The sequence below is a fragment of the Cottoperca gobio genome, chromosome 17 (genome assembly GCF_900634415.1).
Source record: "Cottoperca gobio chromosome 17, fCotGob3.1, whole genome shotgun sequence".
In the NCBI taxonomy this organism is placed as follows: Eukaryota; Metazoa; Chordata; class Actinopteri; order Perciformes; family Bovichtidae; genus Cottoperca; species Cottoperca gobio.
Genome location: NC_041371.1, coordinates 20817745 through 20834011, shown reverse-complemented (window position 1 = coordinate 20834011; position 16267 = coordinate 20817745). Strand labels below are relative to the sequence as shown.

Sequence of the window (16267 nt, the reverse complement as noted above, 5' to 3'; positions counted from 1 at the left end):
AGCAGCCGCTCTGGCTGACACCAATAATTAGAAATGGAGTGAAATTGACATGCAGTGTATCTCTGGGAGTAGTCATCTTTAAACACTATCAGCAAACAGTTTGCTCTTACCGTCACTGACTTCAGGGTCATGCCGTGGTAGGTGCCCATGGTATCAATTTTGAAACCCTCCGTTTCTATGAAAACAACACAGGATAAGTTGTTGAGTACAGACTTCACAATTGTAAATGTAAACACTTTTAATTTGTCCCAGTTTATTTCCTATCTCTCTCTGTGTGTGTGTGTATCTCTCTCTCTCTCTCTGTGTGTGTGTATATCTCTCTCTCTCTCTGTGTGTGTGTGTATCTCTCTCTCTCTCTGTGTGTGTATATCTCTCTCTCTCTCTGTGTGTGTGTATATCTCTCTCTCTCTGTGTGTGTGTATATCTCTCTCTCTGTGTGTGTGTGTGTGTGTATATCTCTCTCTCTGTGTGTGTGTGTGTGTGTGTGTGTGTGTGTGTGTGTATATATCTCTCTCTCTCTCTGTGTGTGTGTGTGTATATATCTCTCTCTCTGTGTGTGTGTGTATATCTCTCTCTCTGTGTGTGTGTATATCTCTCTCTCTGTGTGTGTGTGTGTATATATCTCTCTCTGTGTGTGTGTGTGTGTGTATATCTCTCTCTCTCTGTGTGTGTGTGTGTGTATATCTCTCTCTCTCTCTGTGTGTGTATATCTCTCTCTTCTGTGTGTGTGTGTGTGTGTGTGTGTGTGTGTGTGTATCTCTCTCTCTGTGTGTGTGTGTGTGTGTGTGTATATATATCTGTGTGTGTGTAGCTCTCTCTCTCTGTGTGTGTGTGTGTGTGTGTGTGTGTGTGTGTGTGTATATCTCTCTCTCTCTGTGTGTGTGTATATCTCTCTCTCTGTGTGTGTATATCTCTCTCTCTCTGTGTGTGTGTATATCTCTCTGTGTGTGTGTGTGTGTGTGTGTGTGTATATATCTCTCTCTGTGTGTGTGTGTGTGTGTATATCTCTCTCTCTCTGTGTGTGTGTGTGTGTGTATATCTCTCTCTCTCTCTGTGTGTGTATATCTCTCTCTCTGTGTGTGTGTGTGTGTGTGTGTGTGTGTGTGTGTATCTCTCTCTCTGTGTGTGTGTGTGTGTGTGTGTATATATATCTGTGTGTGTGTGTGTGTAGCTCTCTCTCTCTGTGTGTGTGTGTGTGTGTGTGTGTATATCTCTCTCTCTCTGTGTGTGTGTATATCTCTCTCTCTGTGTGTGTATATCTCTCTCTCTCTGTGTGTGTGTGTGTGTATATCTCTCTGTGTGTGTGTGTGTGTGTGTGTGTGTATATATCTCTCTCTCTCTCTGTGTGTGTGTGTATATCTGTGTGTGTGTGTGTGTGTGTGTGTGTATATCTCTCTGTGTGTGTGTATATATATATATATATATATATATATATATATATATAAATAAATAAATCAGTAGTTGCAGTATTACGTATTAAACATACGTTAAATACTAGGATGTTAACTAGACCTAGCATAAAACAAAGTCGGGTTTCTGAGGATTGTTTTTTTCCTGAAAAGATTAATATACAGCATCAATGTTTGCCAACACGGCACTACAATCAGCCTAGATTTTAAATGATGATCAGATGAGACACACACTAAAGCCTGATTTTTATTTATTTTTTATTTAAGATATAAACTCTAATCTATATGCTCCAAATTAATTCTGGTTTGCACACTCTCTATATCAGACAACGGCTCTTTTCCCCACGAGAAAAGCTTTCTACACCTGATGACGCACAGACCAAGCAGGAGCCACAAACACTTGTTTTAGGCAACATTTTCGTGCCTCGGATTAAGGGATACTGTATATTTGTATTTTACCTGCTCAACATCTACACACTGCTGGAGTTGGTCTGGTCCATACAATGTGTTCTACCTGCATCTACACCTCTCATTGACATGCGCTTATTGATACGGGGTGTAAATGGAGTCAATCTAATCAAAGCCTCAGGCTCACTGTGTATTCCTTACCTGCCACAGACACAGACTTGTCAAGACTAAAATTAGCAACCGAAGCACAAATCAAACGTACCCTCTTTTCCTTTGAATCGCTCCTGATCGTATCTGTTGTAGGCGGCTGGGACAGGCTGCTTGTTCCTTAGGGACGGGTCCTGCAAACAAAATGAGACATAAACAACTCTTTACTTGACATGCCTGTCAGTAGTACACTCACTGTGTCTTAGTAGTCATGTATAGACTTGCCACTGCTTTAATGAGTTAAATAACTACCACTTGAGTAGTGTTCTGTGTGGGTCTCTGCTCTGGTGCTCGCCCTTCTTCTCTGGCTTTCACTGACTGAAGGATGGCGAAGATGTTCTTCGAGAAGTTCTGCAGAAGATCGAAACAGAAAAGGACGCGATGAGTTCAACACTTCGCAGAAAACGATTGATTTACATCAAGGTTTTGGGGTCCCAACCTGAAAGACTTAGATGTAAAACATAAACATGAAACTGCCCGTCATTAAAAACACACTTGGATAGCAGTTACCGTGTGCTTTCAAGTTGCCTAATCAATATTACATAAGAAAACACTAAATACACCTTAAAGTTGTTATTATACATAAAAACGAAACGAAAATAGAACATATAACACAACAAAAACTGTTGTGATAATAAATACAAAGTTGTTTCAAAAAGCAAACAAGCTGAAAAAATATCCAACTTAAAATATTGAAGCCAAAAAAAAAAAAACAGGACATCATCGTCTGGGTACAGAAGTACTGGGTACTGAGTTATAGGCTGCCAGAGTAATTACTGTAAACATAAAGCCACTCAACACTGTATTGCTTTAAGATAAGCTTGCAAACGTTCCTAAGTGGCTCGGCTAAAATATTTGACAGTAAATACACTCTGGGTGAAAAGCATTGTACTGCTGCCATCTAGTGGCCGAGATGTAAATCCTGCTCCACACTCGCCATTTACACAGATGGGCTGTCTTGAAGTATTTGTGTGAAGCTTGTACAGTCAAAAGGTCTCAAATTAAACTCCAAATGCTGAAATGTGTTTCTAGCGAGCCCCGCTGTTGTCCATTAAGGCCACATCAGTATGAACCTTCTCAACTGAGAGGTGTGACTTGACTTGTTTAAGGGCACATTAAATACATTTTAATGCTCACAATCTGAGTTTCTGTTATCCGGTAATTACCGGTAAAATCTATTGAAGTCAGACATATTTAAATCTCTCCGGTCATAATGTCCGGTAAATATAATTCTCTATTAGCACAATTGTAAATGTAGGCTATTAAAATAGACTATGATTTAATTTCCAGAATTCTTTACCACTGCGTCGCCTCCAGTGTTTCCAACTTTCAAATCCTCTTGCCAATTTTCTTTTTGTCAAAAGCGACTAGACTAGAAAAAAAAAGAAAAAATGTATATATATATATATTTTTTTTTTTGTAAAGTGTGCCATTCAGATGTTAGCATCGCACATGGCGGGAAAAGCGTCCAAGCACAAGCACGCCAAGAGGCACAAACACACACACTGTCAATGACTTCATGTGTGACAAGAACTGTGTCAGAGGCAGACCAAGTGACCAGAGCTGAGGGAAAGATGTCGATGCTTTGTGCTAAAAATAATGTAGCCTTCAGCTTCTGTGATGATTTCAGTCGCAGTGGAGCGGACATGTTTCCCGACTCTGACATCGCAAGGAAGTAGCCTACTCGTCGGGGGAAACAAAAGCCACACAACTCATCCATCATCAAATAAATTGATGATAATAACTAATAAATAAAATACATACATTTTATAAACATGTATATACAAGTAATACATACTTTAAATAAACATGTATCTCCTGAATGTATATACCCGTCCCTTAGGTGTTTACATTTACATTATATGGGGGCTGGTGGCTGAGAGCTGTTAAGGTATGGACGGAGTCCGCCAGAAAATATTCCTTATTTGGAAATTCCAATGTTGACAGTTATGGTAATGACCCTGTCAGGAAGGAAATCAACATCCAATATTGAGCCAATGTGGTAAGAAAGTAAGCATACAAGAAAATCCCAGAAATCCTGTGCTAATCGGAAACAGGTGTACCGTAATTTCCGGACTATAAGCCGCGACTTTTTCCCCATTTTGCGACCCTGCGGCTTATATAACGGTGCGGCTTATCTATGGATTTTTACAGCTAACGGCCACTAGGGGAATTCCTAAATCTATGGATTTTACAGGTTACAGTCCACCGGATGCAGGGAAAGAGTGCGCAAAAGTAGCGAGTGGTACGAGAGACAGACGGACATTACGAGAGCGAGGCAGTGTGTGAGACACCCTCATTATAGAAAAAAAACGTAGAAATGCATATATATTTATTTCGAGGAGTCTTATTTTGTTAAATATGCTTTTATGTTGATACTCCTGAAACCGGCACTTTCTGGGGGTTCGCGCCACTTTTTCGGGAGACGGAAAGAAGGATACGCTGAAGAGAGGGGTGCATGTCCAAAAACCCCGACTGTGGAGTTACCGTATGATGATGACTTCCATGTGTTTCTTCTGTTTCAACGGTAATTTATGGACAAATTAAGGAAAACACCAACGGTCAGAGACAATAAATGCTGATTGAACAGGCAGAAGTTCTCCATCGTTATTTCCTGGTTCTACACAACACAACGCAGAGTCGATCGTGGTGTCAGCTACAGACCGGCTACATACACATCAGTCAATTTAGCGTCTGCGGCTTATAGCCCAGTGCGGCTTATATATGTACAAATTAGTCAATTTAGCGTCTGCGGCTTATAGTCAGGTGCGGCTTATAGTCCGAAAATTACGGTATTTGAAGGAACAGTGGGACATTTTAGGAAACATTGATTGCTGTCAAGAGAGAGAACGCTGTGTGCAGGGAAATATCACAGTTATTGGATATCATTAGCTTGAAGTGGACTCTGACCTTTCCAGTGCTCTGGAGAATGGTCGTCCTGGTCCTCCAGACCCTCTCTCTGCTGACAATATCTCTGGTGACGTCCACCTCGGCGTCCACAAAGCTCCTCTGCTTCAGGGTGATGTCATCATCCAGATCTGTTTTGATGGTGGAACGTTTCTTGGCCATGATCTTGGCCTTGATGGCGGCGATTTTCTCCACTGACATGGCCTCAGACAGTGACCTGGAGGAGGAGAGAAGTTAGGATGGTTTGAACGGATCACCACCTCAAAGAACGGCTCTGTGGATGTCACCGTGTAGTAAAACATGACATCTTGTAGGGCAGATATTAAAATTGTGTACTCAGCTCTGCCTTCTGAAATAAAGCAAAACTGCTTTTTTAATAATTAAAAATAAGTCATTTACAACATTATTTTATTGAAACAATTCTACCTTGAACTGAACACAAAAAGCATCAGAATGATGGTTACGTTTCAAAGTGCAGTTTTCTTCTGATACTCTTTCAACTAAAACAATTTTAATTTTTTTAAATCACAAATTGTAACATTGCAGACTTATCGCACAAGTTGACATCACAATGAAGATAAAATATAGTGTGCAGCCGTAACATCCAGCAATCAGATTAATATTGATCAGTTACTACTGACATTATGTTAAATAACAATCTAAACTAATCTCAGTGGTGAAATAATCTGCATTGGACAGATTATTGCTGTATACAGAAAGCTCATATGTATGAATGCAGCTGGGGGAAAGCCATTGTACCTGATCTGGTCTGTCTGCACGATGCCCTCTTTGTGGCCCTCCAGACGGGCAGCCAGGCGCTCCTTATCCAGACGCACTCGCTCCTCATCCTTAAGAGGAAAGCAGCGAACACACTGTCAGCAAACTACACTATAAAATAACATGTCATATCTGATGCCTGTGATTTACCACGACGATTACATTTTGAAACGGCAACAAAAATGCATTTCATCACTAAACATACACATAGACAGTTTCATTTTGGCTAAATGCATACTGGACAATCACGTTTCAATGAGAAAAATCCTTGAAGGTGATGTCAAATTCTTTAAGCCATGTTATTAAATTGCCTTTAAATCAAAATCGAACAGTCATTTTAGATAAATTAGTTCTGTTATTTTACGTCGTTGTAGATATTTTGAATGCGGTTGAAAACCTGTTAGGACAAGAGCTCCACACTGACATCTGTACTGGGTCACTATGGAGGAACTTATTGATTGTTGCTGTTACCAATCAACAAAACATCCCCGTCAGTAATAGATTCTCTATGTACTGTAACTGCTTGTGGAATAAAGAGGAGAGAGTAAATGAGCCAGAGCAACACTGACCAATATGTGAGCATACTAAGCAAATGTTAGTGAACAACATTTCACGTCAGTTTACCTCAATCCTTGGTTTTTTGGCTTCAGAAGATACCTCATCAGCTGCTCTTTTGACTAAAAACAAAGCAGAACAGTTGTATTATTACACGGCACAAATTCCATTTGGTTTTGTACCAACTTTCTTGACTGAGATACTCCCCCTTTAATAGAAAATATCTCTGAAAATATGACCCATTGCCCATCAAATAAAAGTATATGGTATGAACTTACCTTGTGTTGGCCTTTGCAAACCTATTTCTATAGGTGCACTTCTGTCGATACTTGTTGATGTAGCTGTAAAAACACAAAATCCGAAACCAGCAATTAGAGCTAGGAATTTATTAATGAAAACTGTCAATAAAATAATGTTTTAGTCAATCAAAAGCTATAAGACATCAGGACAGAGTGATAATATATTGAAAAGGGACACAAACAAATCAACACCCTGCACACACAAACACAACATACAATCACCATTGATCTCAAAAATGTTACTTACAACTCTCGCCATTGAGATACGACAGCAAGCCTTTTCGATCAGGTCGTCTGACAACAGGGATGTTCTCTGTCTATAAACAACACACAAACATTGTCACCCAAAAACACTTTCAGGGCATTTGTGAATTTTTAGATAAAAATGATGCTGCATTAGAGACAAAAAGAGTCTAAAATAGTGGATTTTCTTCAAATAGGCACTTTAATAGTTGTTCCAGAGCACTTAATAATAATAATAATAATAATAATACATTAGACTTCTATAGAGCTTTTCTTGTAACTCAAAGACACTTACTGCAGCTCTTCGGACATAGGAGGGATGCGGGAGATGCACATTGTTGAGCAAGAACAAGATAGAGTCCAAAGTATAGTACTCTTTGGGCTGACCCTCTTTACCAGTGCTGGAGGTAGAAAAACAGAAACATCACTCAAACCTCAAGTTTATTTCACGGTCATGACATACAATTTTAATGCACGGTGCAGGTTGCATATTTAATTGAATGTCGACTACACATTTCTGGTATCGTGACATCCCTAAAAAGTCTAATTTGAAGTGGCTCACAATAACGAAACACTGGTTCTGAAATCAATTAACATGGAACTATCAACAGTTATCCGGTTAGCTAATCTACTAATATTTCTGCAATCTACTTTTCTGAGTTACATAAGTAACGTTTGCTTTATACAAAGTAAACAAAGCTGCTTATTGTCACAACTGATAATAAAAAACACAAGTCTTTCCGCTTGATCCACTGGACCCCTGACTCCATGGGAACACAACTCAACGCAGCTAACGTCGCTAATGAGTTAGCATCACATCACTACTGCAAGTTTAGCTGTAGCTATATCTCATACACACATGTTAAGTTTAAAAAATACAAAATAAAAAGCACAGGGGCTATGAAAATGGCCACGTGGTCTAGGATATGATAATTAAGTATCACAACAAAGTTAGCAAAGAGTGCTTAAAGTTTCAAGTACAACATCGAGGAGAGGAGTTAGGTTAGCATCTTAGCATCTAGCTAGCGAGCCTTCCGCCGTTACTAGCACCACAAGGCACCGATGAGCTCCAGGAACGGGCCTACAGAAGCGATTTATAGATGTTTTAGCAGTGACATACCCCCAGATTATGTAGTTGGTCTTGACATTTTTCGGCCAGGAGAACTCTCCAAAAATAACTTCATCTCCTTTAGCGACGATTTCTTTTTTCTGGATGTTATACTGACGGAGAACACTCAACACATCCGCCATCTTCACTTGTCTTGATGTAGTGTGTTTGCAAAGCCCCCAGTTATCAACATCATGTGGCCTCGCAGGATGCCTGAATCAAACTTTTTAGACCTAGGCTGGCAATTTTGGCACATTTTTCTCCATGTTTTCCAGGCGGAATTAGATATCCGATATAGATAAACGTAATTCTTATTTTTAATTAGTTGGTTCGTCCTGCAGACATATTACCGGTAGAGTCCTAGTGACTTGCTCAAGGACATCATGGTCACAGTCTGTGATATACCCACAATAAAGTAATGTTAATTCCAGGAAATTAGACAGATATATGTAACAGGAAAAGCCAAACACAGCAATATTTCAAGAGCAGCAAAGTGTTTATTAGGAGTTTACAGTCAACAGTCAACAGACAACATGATAGGGCAAAAGTTAACCATGGTGGTGAAACACTTGTGAACCTCGTAATAACTATCTTGTGTAATGCAATCATACTTTCAACTACAAACGTAACGCTCATATCGTACACATATTTTAGTTTTATAACATGTTGACCTTTGACCGACCACTGGACATTATCTTTCCATTGGAAACGACAGTGTAGGCATTCATGGACCAAAATCCTTCACAGTAACGTTGACCAGGAATGTGTTCCTCTTTATGAAGAGCGAAGTACACCAGTTAGTGAATGACAACTGACACGTTTAGTGAATGCGGTCAGTAAAGAGTGGTTTGTTAGGCTGGACATACAATAGGCGGTGCTCTACCCTGCCTAAAGGATATTAACCAGGCGCTGCAAGGACACTACAACACTTTAATCAGCATTGGTTTGTACATTGTACTTTAAATCTCTAGTTACATGTTTTACAAAAGTACATTATATTAATTTTATTCTGGGGAGGTTAGCAGTTATCGGTTAGTTTTTGCATAACGAACATTCTTACATCAAAATACAGAAATATTACTGTGAAGATTCAGTCTCAGTAAACAGATGTTAAATAGCAATGATTTGTTTCCCGGACATTACAATACTGTGAAATTAAACTACAGTAAACTGATTTATATTTCCAAACATTGGCATTATTGTTTCACAAAGCGAAATCTCAAATATTCCCCCAAAAATGTGTCATCACATTTTAGAGCACCACATGTTTTCTTGCATTGGACACGAGCACAGTTTTAAATTACAATAGAATAAAAGGGGAAAACAAATGTTAATACAAAAATTGTACCTCGGCTAAAGTTGTGTAAATGAGTTCTAGACATTAATATTACAAAAAAATATTTTCTGACCAAATAACTCAAATAATTTGAAAAGCCAACAGAATACATTGTAGTCCGTTGACTTTTGGTGCTTTGTTTTAACTCTTCTCTTTCACAATATATCTGTTAATCATTTACAATAATGCTACATAAGAAGTAAGGCTTTCACATTTAAAATGCCTCTACCATCACATCAAACCTGATCAAATAATAAAATAGATACATACTAGAAACAGTAAATCTCTTAAAATAAACCTACAGTTGCACTAAGGTTTACATTTTCTGACTCTTGTCCCATTATTTAATCTGCCAACATGTTGCTAGCAATGAGGGAAATGTCTTCAATGGGTTAGTGTCTCACCAAGTACCATCAAAGCACTTAAAAGTGAAATGTGCCACTCTTAACGTGGACGACATTTAATATCAACACTGATTGGACATCCACATAAAAAGGTGCAGAATTTTCTCTTTTGCAGTTAAACTCTTGACAACACGATATGCAACGACATATCATGTCTGATCACTTCCTTTTCCAATAGAAAAAATATGCACATAACATTTGCAGAGTGTTGTCCAGCCCGCTGAACAATTTGTCAATTGACTTGTAAGCCGCATAATACAAATAGAGAAATTGTAATTGTACAGGTCAATATCTTGACCTAGTGCTGTTTTAGTGCACTCTACATGCTAAGTGAGCCCACTAGTGCCTTCCCTTTGTGCTATAACGACGATCACAATACTTTTATCAGATCAGATCCTGGGCTATGTTACGAATGACGCTTAAAGCTCCTAGGTCAAAGCCACAGATGCTCACTAAACCCCTGTCTTCTGTGTCTGCGATAGCGTGTCCGATGGAAGTCAGTCCACACATCACCAACTTGGAATTGGCTCCTGATTTCTGTTGAGAAAATACACATAACAAAAAAAACACCATCAATATGCAAATTAATTGTAACTGGTGTTTGTGTAATTTTCTTTAACAATCTGTATTAAATCCCCTCCCCAAGCAGAATGCATGTACTTGTCTATGCTTCTTCAGAGACCGCACTGGGCTGGCAGTAAACGTCCACAGCGGGTTGTTGGTCAAGATGATGAACACATCTACAGCTTTCCCATTCTCTGTGGCCCATGTGATGGGAAGGGTGCAGTCTGTGCTCCCACCTGGGATCTGGAACATACACAGGGGTTGAAGAGTGAGCAACAGAATGTCGTCTGTAGTCACAGATGGTTGTCAAATTATTTCATTCCTAAAGTACAGTGATACGGAGTAACTGCAATTCATTTCATATTTTTCGATGCCGTGACTTACCTTCACCAGTTCAAATGTTGCTTGTGCGAGAGTCATGTCAGCAGAGATGGAGCATGGAACCAAAGCGCCTTCAGAGTAGGCCAGCACATGCGTGTCTGCCTCTGTCTTCGCAAAAACCTGTGGCGTAAACAAAAGTTAAAAGAAAGCATGACATCACTATTACCACAGTCCCTTTCACACATTCACATACTCATAATGTCCGTTACTGATGACATAACCGATAATTTCACGTTTTTGTTTAAAAAAAAGTCTTCTTCTTCTTCTCTCAATCTGGCCCCTGCACCCTCTCCCTACCCCCTTCACTCCGTTTGCGTGGAGGGTCTGCCATATTAAGTGCTATTCCAAATCAATTAGCAGCAACTTACAACATCTTAAGGGTTACATTGTATTTTTATTTTATACTTAGGATCACATATCATATCCGATTGGAATTTGGCTCTTCTTCTTCTGAAGGCAAACTAACTTTAAAAAAGGTACATACCACCACCTACTCTATCGGAGTGTGTAGATTAGGCATGGGACAATATGAAAATTCAATGTGACGATTATACTGGTCAAAATAACTGCGATTCATGATATTGATTCTGATAATCAAATAATCAAAATATATTCTTTAAACTCCTAAAGATGCAATAAAACATGATGGAAACACTTAAATAGTCACAGATAATTAAACAAGCTCAAAACTCTTTTTTCTTAACATAAACTAATGTTTTCACTTCTTCACCATAATAGCGAGTTGACAGCTTTTCCAAGTCACTCATTCACGATTATCCCGATAATGGAAATTTACCACCGTTAACTTATTTGTGTTTTTTATCACGATCCACCATAAAATCCTATATCCCATCTCTAGTGTATGTGCTGCTCTTGTTAAATCAATAAAAGCAATTTGGCTTTATATAATTGGCCGATTATTTATCAACTATAATTTCCTTATCCGAATAAAACATAATAGTATAAATTTCCCATTATTGTTTATCGGCCCTATATATATCGTGCATCCCTAGTCAACAGACCGATCCCTTGACAGGGCTTGGCCGAGCCCTGCTTACAAACGCAGCTGTTCCAACTGGGGCAACAATTACCCAAACACTGTGTAGCTATCTCGCTGTAGTATTGTCTTACCATGGTAATAGCTGCAGCGGCGACTGCAGTGCTGACTGACGTCCCTGGGACAATGCTGCTCAGTGATGTGCTCACGTCTACTGCCACAAGGAAGCGTTTACCCACAGGCTCCACATTCTGGGGACAGAATTGTAACAGTATGAGCGGATAACTGTTAGCTAATGCTATTGGTTGCAGTCTTCTTTGATAGTCTGTGAAAAGCTATGAAAATAAACAAAGAACCTACCGTAAAACTCTTGTAGAAGGCAGAGTCCATTGCTTTGAGGATGCTGCGGTCAGGTTCCCATTTCGTTTTACCCTGATAGCCTTGGCCTCTTTTGTAGTTTTCAGAAGACAAGAGTATGTTGAAAGGATGAATCTTTGCCTGGTGATTTCAAGACAGGCATTAAGTACTTGTGTTTCCTTAAACAACTGTAAGTCAATTAGCTAAATCTTGGTCGTACCTTGGTTAGTGCCGTCTCGCTCTGGATTCTGTCACATATATCTTGTGTTTCAGAACTTCCTGGTTCAAGAATATTGTTTGACGTCATCTTACCCAAGATCCTTAGCACTGATTGGAGAGGCATATCCTTCAACAAAGCTCTCCATACCTCCAGAATAAAAACCACATATCCCCTTTCTCAGTTGTACGGAGTAGAAATAATGATTTCCAAATGACAAATGACCTGATAATGTAACTCTGCTTTGCAGCAGAAGTCAGAGCATGAAACCAAAAGCGTCCCGCTGCAGAGTTACAGGCTCGGGACCACCTCCACCGCCAGGAGCCAGGTTGGAAGATCCCGTGTGTTTAGGTGTTTATCATGCTTCCTTATCAATAAATAATATTAACATGCTACTGTATTATATTGTGCAGTGTATTGTTTTATTGTGCTCATCTATAATAAAGCAGCACAATGAGCGTATATTTAATACATTGTATCACGTCTATGCCACACAAACTAATAACACCGAAGTATACAATACAAATGTGATATTTCTACATAACTGTAACTTGTAAAGTTATTCAGCGTAATGTTAAGCAGCAAATAAATAAATAAAAAGTGTTTTTTGGATTTCTTTCTTCAGTGATAATATTAACTTTAGTTTGCTAAAGACATTAGCATAGCTAACTAACATAAGCATGAGGTTAGTACAAGTTATTTGCTGCTTTATGTTACGTTAACTAATTAAATAAGTTACAGTTATATTGAAAATATTAAGGTGGTATTGTTTTTACATTGATGTTATGATGTTAATGGTGCAGGTCTTGTGGCTTATACAAACTAATAAACGCATGCTATCGTATCCTGATAATCGGCTCTGGCTGGCATACACAATTTCAGACGTCACTTCCTTCTCCAAGCTCGGACCAGAAAGGGCCCGAGAGAGAGAGGGGCCCGAGACTAGAGCTCTGCAGCTACACCCTTCTCCATGAACCACCCCACTCACCGGTTTGGACTTCAGGTGGTCTGTCAGCAGCTGTTCCCTCTCCAGTTTGTGTTCCTCTATTAAATTGACGACCTCTGTTTCATCACAACTGTGCTTGACCTTCTCCACCACTTCAAGATACGAAAGCACTTTGACAACCTCTTCTGAGTTCTCTTTGTCAGAGTAAGCGAGCTGGACTTCTTTCCATCCTTTTGTTACATATTTGCAGATCAAGGCAATTGCTGAAAACAGAAAAGGTATGAATATTAGTCTTTATCGAGTGGTCTTTTTTTTCAAGTCTCGACGTAGGGTTAAAACATTCATCTTACGTGTGTTAGTCAGTACAGGTTTATAAATGTACAGGGTCAGGTCAGATATTACATACATCTGACAACATAGTAGCAATTCAGTCATTTAAAAGGCCTCATGATTGTTTGCACTTATTGTAAGTTGCTTTGGACAAAAGCGTCAACTAATGAGCTGTAATGTAAAAAACAAAGTTAGGATCAAGCTTTGGTTAAATTTCTTTTTTTAACAGTTATTAATTTAAGTTGGTCAATTTTGAGGTTGTATCTTATAGTGTCTTTATGTCAGTGTTGGTAACTGTATGTGTTACCAGTGTTTCAGTGTTTTTCTGTTCATCATGACTTTGTAGCATTTTTCAACCATTTGTGAAATCAGTCCAAAGATGACAGTAAGATCTATATCTTGCACACATCTAACACAGACTGCTAAATAGCTATAGCTGCCTTTCTATTTTGCAGTTGTGTTGCTGATCCAGTAGTCACAAACACGGCACACTTACTGTAGGTAATATAGCGTGGAACAGAAAATCTGACAGTAAATTTATAGTCATAAAAAGGTCATCTACAACAATGATTTAAGGACACTAAACATCATGTTTCTTAGAAATGTGGCAAATAATGACCGAAGAAAACAGAATTGTCTTTTTTAGTTTATGTATTTTTTATTTACTTAGAATTATCTTCAGTTAGCATCATTAACACCCCTTGTACTTTCTCCCTCACACACACACACACACACACACACACACACACACACACACACACACACACACACACACACACACAGTGTGTAAACTCACCTTCATTAGCTGGTTTAGTGTGAGACAGCCTAAGCAGATCCTGGTGTGACCATCCTTCTCTCTGTTTACATTTGGTCACCGCTGCAGCCAGATTCATGGCATCTTGCTCGTTGTACCAGTCAGACACTGCTTTCCTCAGGGCACGTCCCCAAATACCACACTTCATACCTTCTTTCAATTCCTTCTTGTTCTGGATGAATGAAAACAGGTGGGCAGGGTCCCGACAAACTTCCTTCAGGGCTTTGAATGCTGCCTGTCTGGTCTTCAGCTCTGAGTGCTGGGAGCACAAAGCTAAGGCAAAAAAGGACGGGCCGAGTCCGACGGCTCGCCCATCCTGAGTGAACCTTTTTATCTCCTCCACCACCTCAGCACCTCGGCCCTCCTGCAGCATGGAGAGCAGGGTTCCAGCGCTCTCCATGGTGACATGACCCTCCTCTCTGGCTGTGTATAGGTCTCCCTCCGAGCCATAGCAGAGGAAGCGACACAGTCTGGCCTTGTCGCTGACCTCCCATGGACAGCCACCACCTGTTGAGTTCAGGGTGTGGTTGCTCGATGAAGATATCATAGTACTTCCCGATGGCTTCATTGTAACACTAGAGACGGCCTGAAACAGAAAGTGGTGAAAGGGAATTTTATTAACTTTTATATTCACTGGTCACAGGGACTGGCTGATACTTGATGAAAGAACTCTTTTGCCTTTACCACACTCAAAATGATAATAATAATAATAATAATAATAATAATAATAATAATAATAATAATAATAATAATAATAAGAGGTGGACTAAATGTACCAACCACAGCTCAGATGTGATATAATGATGCCAGAGCTAATTTTACATTCATGATACTTGTGTGAAGATTAAGCAGCGTGGAACAATTAATGCAACTTTGAAAGGAAGTAAATTGAAAAAAATGCCATAACTTTGAGCTCCAGTAAAGTGCTGCCTCCATGAACACGAGATAACGTTAACTTTGTTAGCAGCATTACTCACTGCCTCAGTACACTGACAAAAATAACTTAAAGCCGATTACAGGACATGATGATACACATCAGGCAGATACAACCTGAGCAGTTAATAGAGGATGCTTGAAACTCCTAACTGCTAACTAGCTTGTCGACAAGCTAACATTACCAGTTGAGGTTCACTAACTTAGTTAAGATTGCAGAGCAGGGCAGTCTGGACAACGCGAAATTACTTAACATTAGACAATTGGCATAGCCCATTTAAAATATGATATGAACTTAAATAGGTATCTACCCAGTTAGGAAACAAATATCCAACCTATTCTTAACTTATCTCAGCTGCAGCTGCAAAGTAAAGTTAGTCACCTAACTCACTCTCCTCTAACCAAAAAACTATTAAGTCCCACTTCTGAGCTTTTTCCGAGCCGGACACCGGACACCGGACACGGCTCGGCTGTGCAGCTTGATGCAGCGGGGCAGGGATGGGCAGCTGGTTACCTAGCTACGCTAACCTTAACTAAATAGTGTTGTATTCACTATATTTGCTAACAAAACATATCGGTCAATAAATATATGATATATACGTGAACGTACCACAATAAATGTGCACAGTGCTCAAGTTTCGTATGTAGCGAGATGCAAAGAGGCCTCCCCTCTGACTGTCAGTGAGATAATCAGAGGAGGCGCCCGATGGATGCTGGGATACAGAGTACCAAACTGTTCTTCTTCTGTCAGAGTTTTGACAGATTGCTCTACCCCTTTAGGGTGCATACCGCCACCTACCACACCGGAGCGTGTAGAGCAGGATATAGTTTACTGTAAAATAACACAAAACCGGCAAAATAGCTTCTTTTTTTTGATAGTTTCTAAGTTAAATATTCATTTACTGACCAGGGACGCCGGAAGTCAGTCATAGTTTGGGGTGCTGAGAGTAAGTCAGTCTAAAAATTTGAATGGCCAGTATAATTCAAGCTTTAGTTATTACAAACATCTTTTTTTTATTAGATCCCTGGGTTTTTAGAGGGCTTAGGTGCTGTGCAGCCGTTAGGGTATGTGGGG

At 39.5% G+C, this 16267-nt stretch overlaps 2 protein-coding genes across 4 annotated transcripts in view; both read right to left on the bottom strand.

The window, feature by feature from the left end:
• Positions 1 to 8096, bottom strand: part of cdc73 (cell division cycle 73, Paf1/RNA polymerase II complex component, homolog (S. cerevisiae)) — a 33698-nt gene extending 25602 nt beyond the window's left edge. Inside the window, exons 1-10 of the mRNA XM_029453399.1 lie at positions 7926 to 8096; positions 7101 to 7206; positions 6810 to 6879; positions 6542 to 6604; positions 6333 to 6385; positions 5691 to 5779; positions 4935 to 5148; positions 2277 to 2375; positions 2080 to 2158; positions 111 to 175 (exon numbers count right to left, since the gene is read on the bottom strand). Of these exons, the coding sequence (XP_029309259.1) occupies positions 111 to 175; positions 2080 to 2158; positions 2277 to 2375; positions 4935 to 5148; positions 5691 to 5779; positions 6333 to 6385; positions 6542 to 6604; positions 6810 to 6879; positions 7101 to 7206; positions 7926 to 8056 (969 nt within the window). The 5' untranslated portion in view covers positions 8057 to 8096. The remainder of the gene's footprint in view (positions 1 to 110; positions 176 to 2079; positions 2159 to 2276; positions 2376 to 4934; positions 5149 to 5690; positions 5780 to 6332; positions 6386 to 6541; positions 6605 to 6809; positions 6880 to 7100; positions 7207 to 7925) is intronic.
• A 306-nt stretch (positions 8097 to 8402) lies between these two features.
• On the bottom strand, positions 8403 to 15907 carry ro60 (Ro60, Y RNA binding protein). 3 transcript variants are annotated; one of them, XM_029453126.1, is made up of 9 exons: positions 15803 to 15907; positions 14242 to 14845; positions 13158 to 13378; positions 12173 to 12319; positions 11956 to 12093; positions 11730 to 11846; positions 10602 to 10718; positions 10314 to 10460; positions 8403 to 10190 (listed from the first exon to the last, which is right to left on the bottom strand). In XM_029453126.1, exons 2-9 carry the CDS (start codon positions 14825 to 14827, stop codon positions 10038 to 10040), a joined length of 1626 nt encoding a protein of 541 aa, XP_029308986.1. In that variant the 5' UTR covers positions 14828 to 14845; positions 15803 to 15907; the 3' UTR covers positions 8403 to 10037. The 3 variants fall into 3 exon arrangements, with proteins under 3 accessions (XP_029308986.1, XP_029308987.1, XP_029308988.1); XM_029453127.1 differs by lacking the exon at positions 15803 to 15907 and adding an exon at positions 15504 to 15541; XM_029453128.1 differs by lacking the exon at positions 12173 to 12319.
• Between the last annotated feature and the right edge of the window lie 360 nt (positions 15908 to 16267).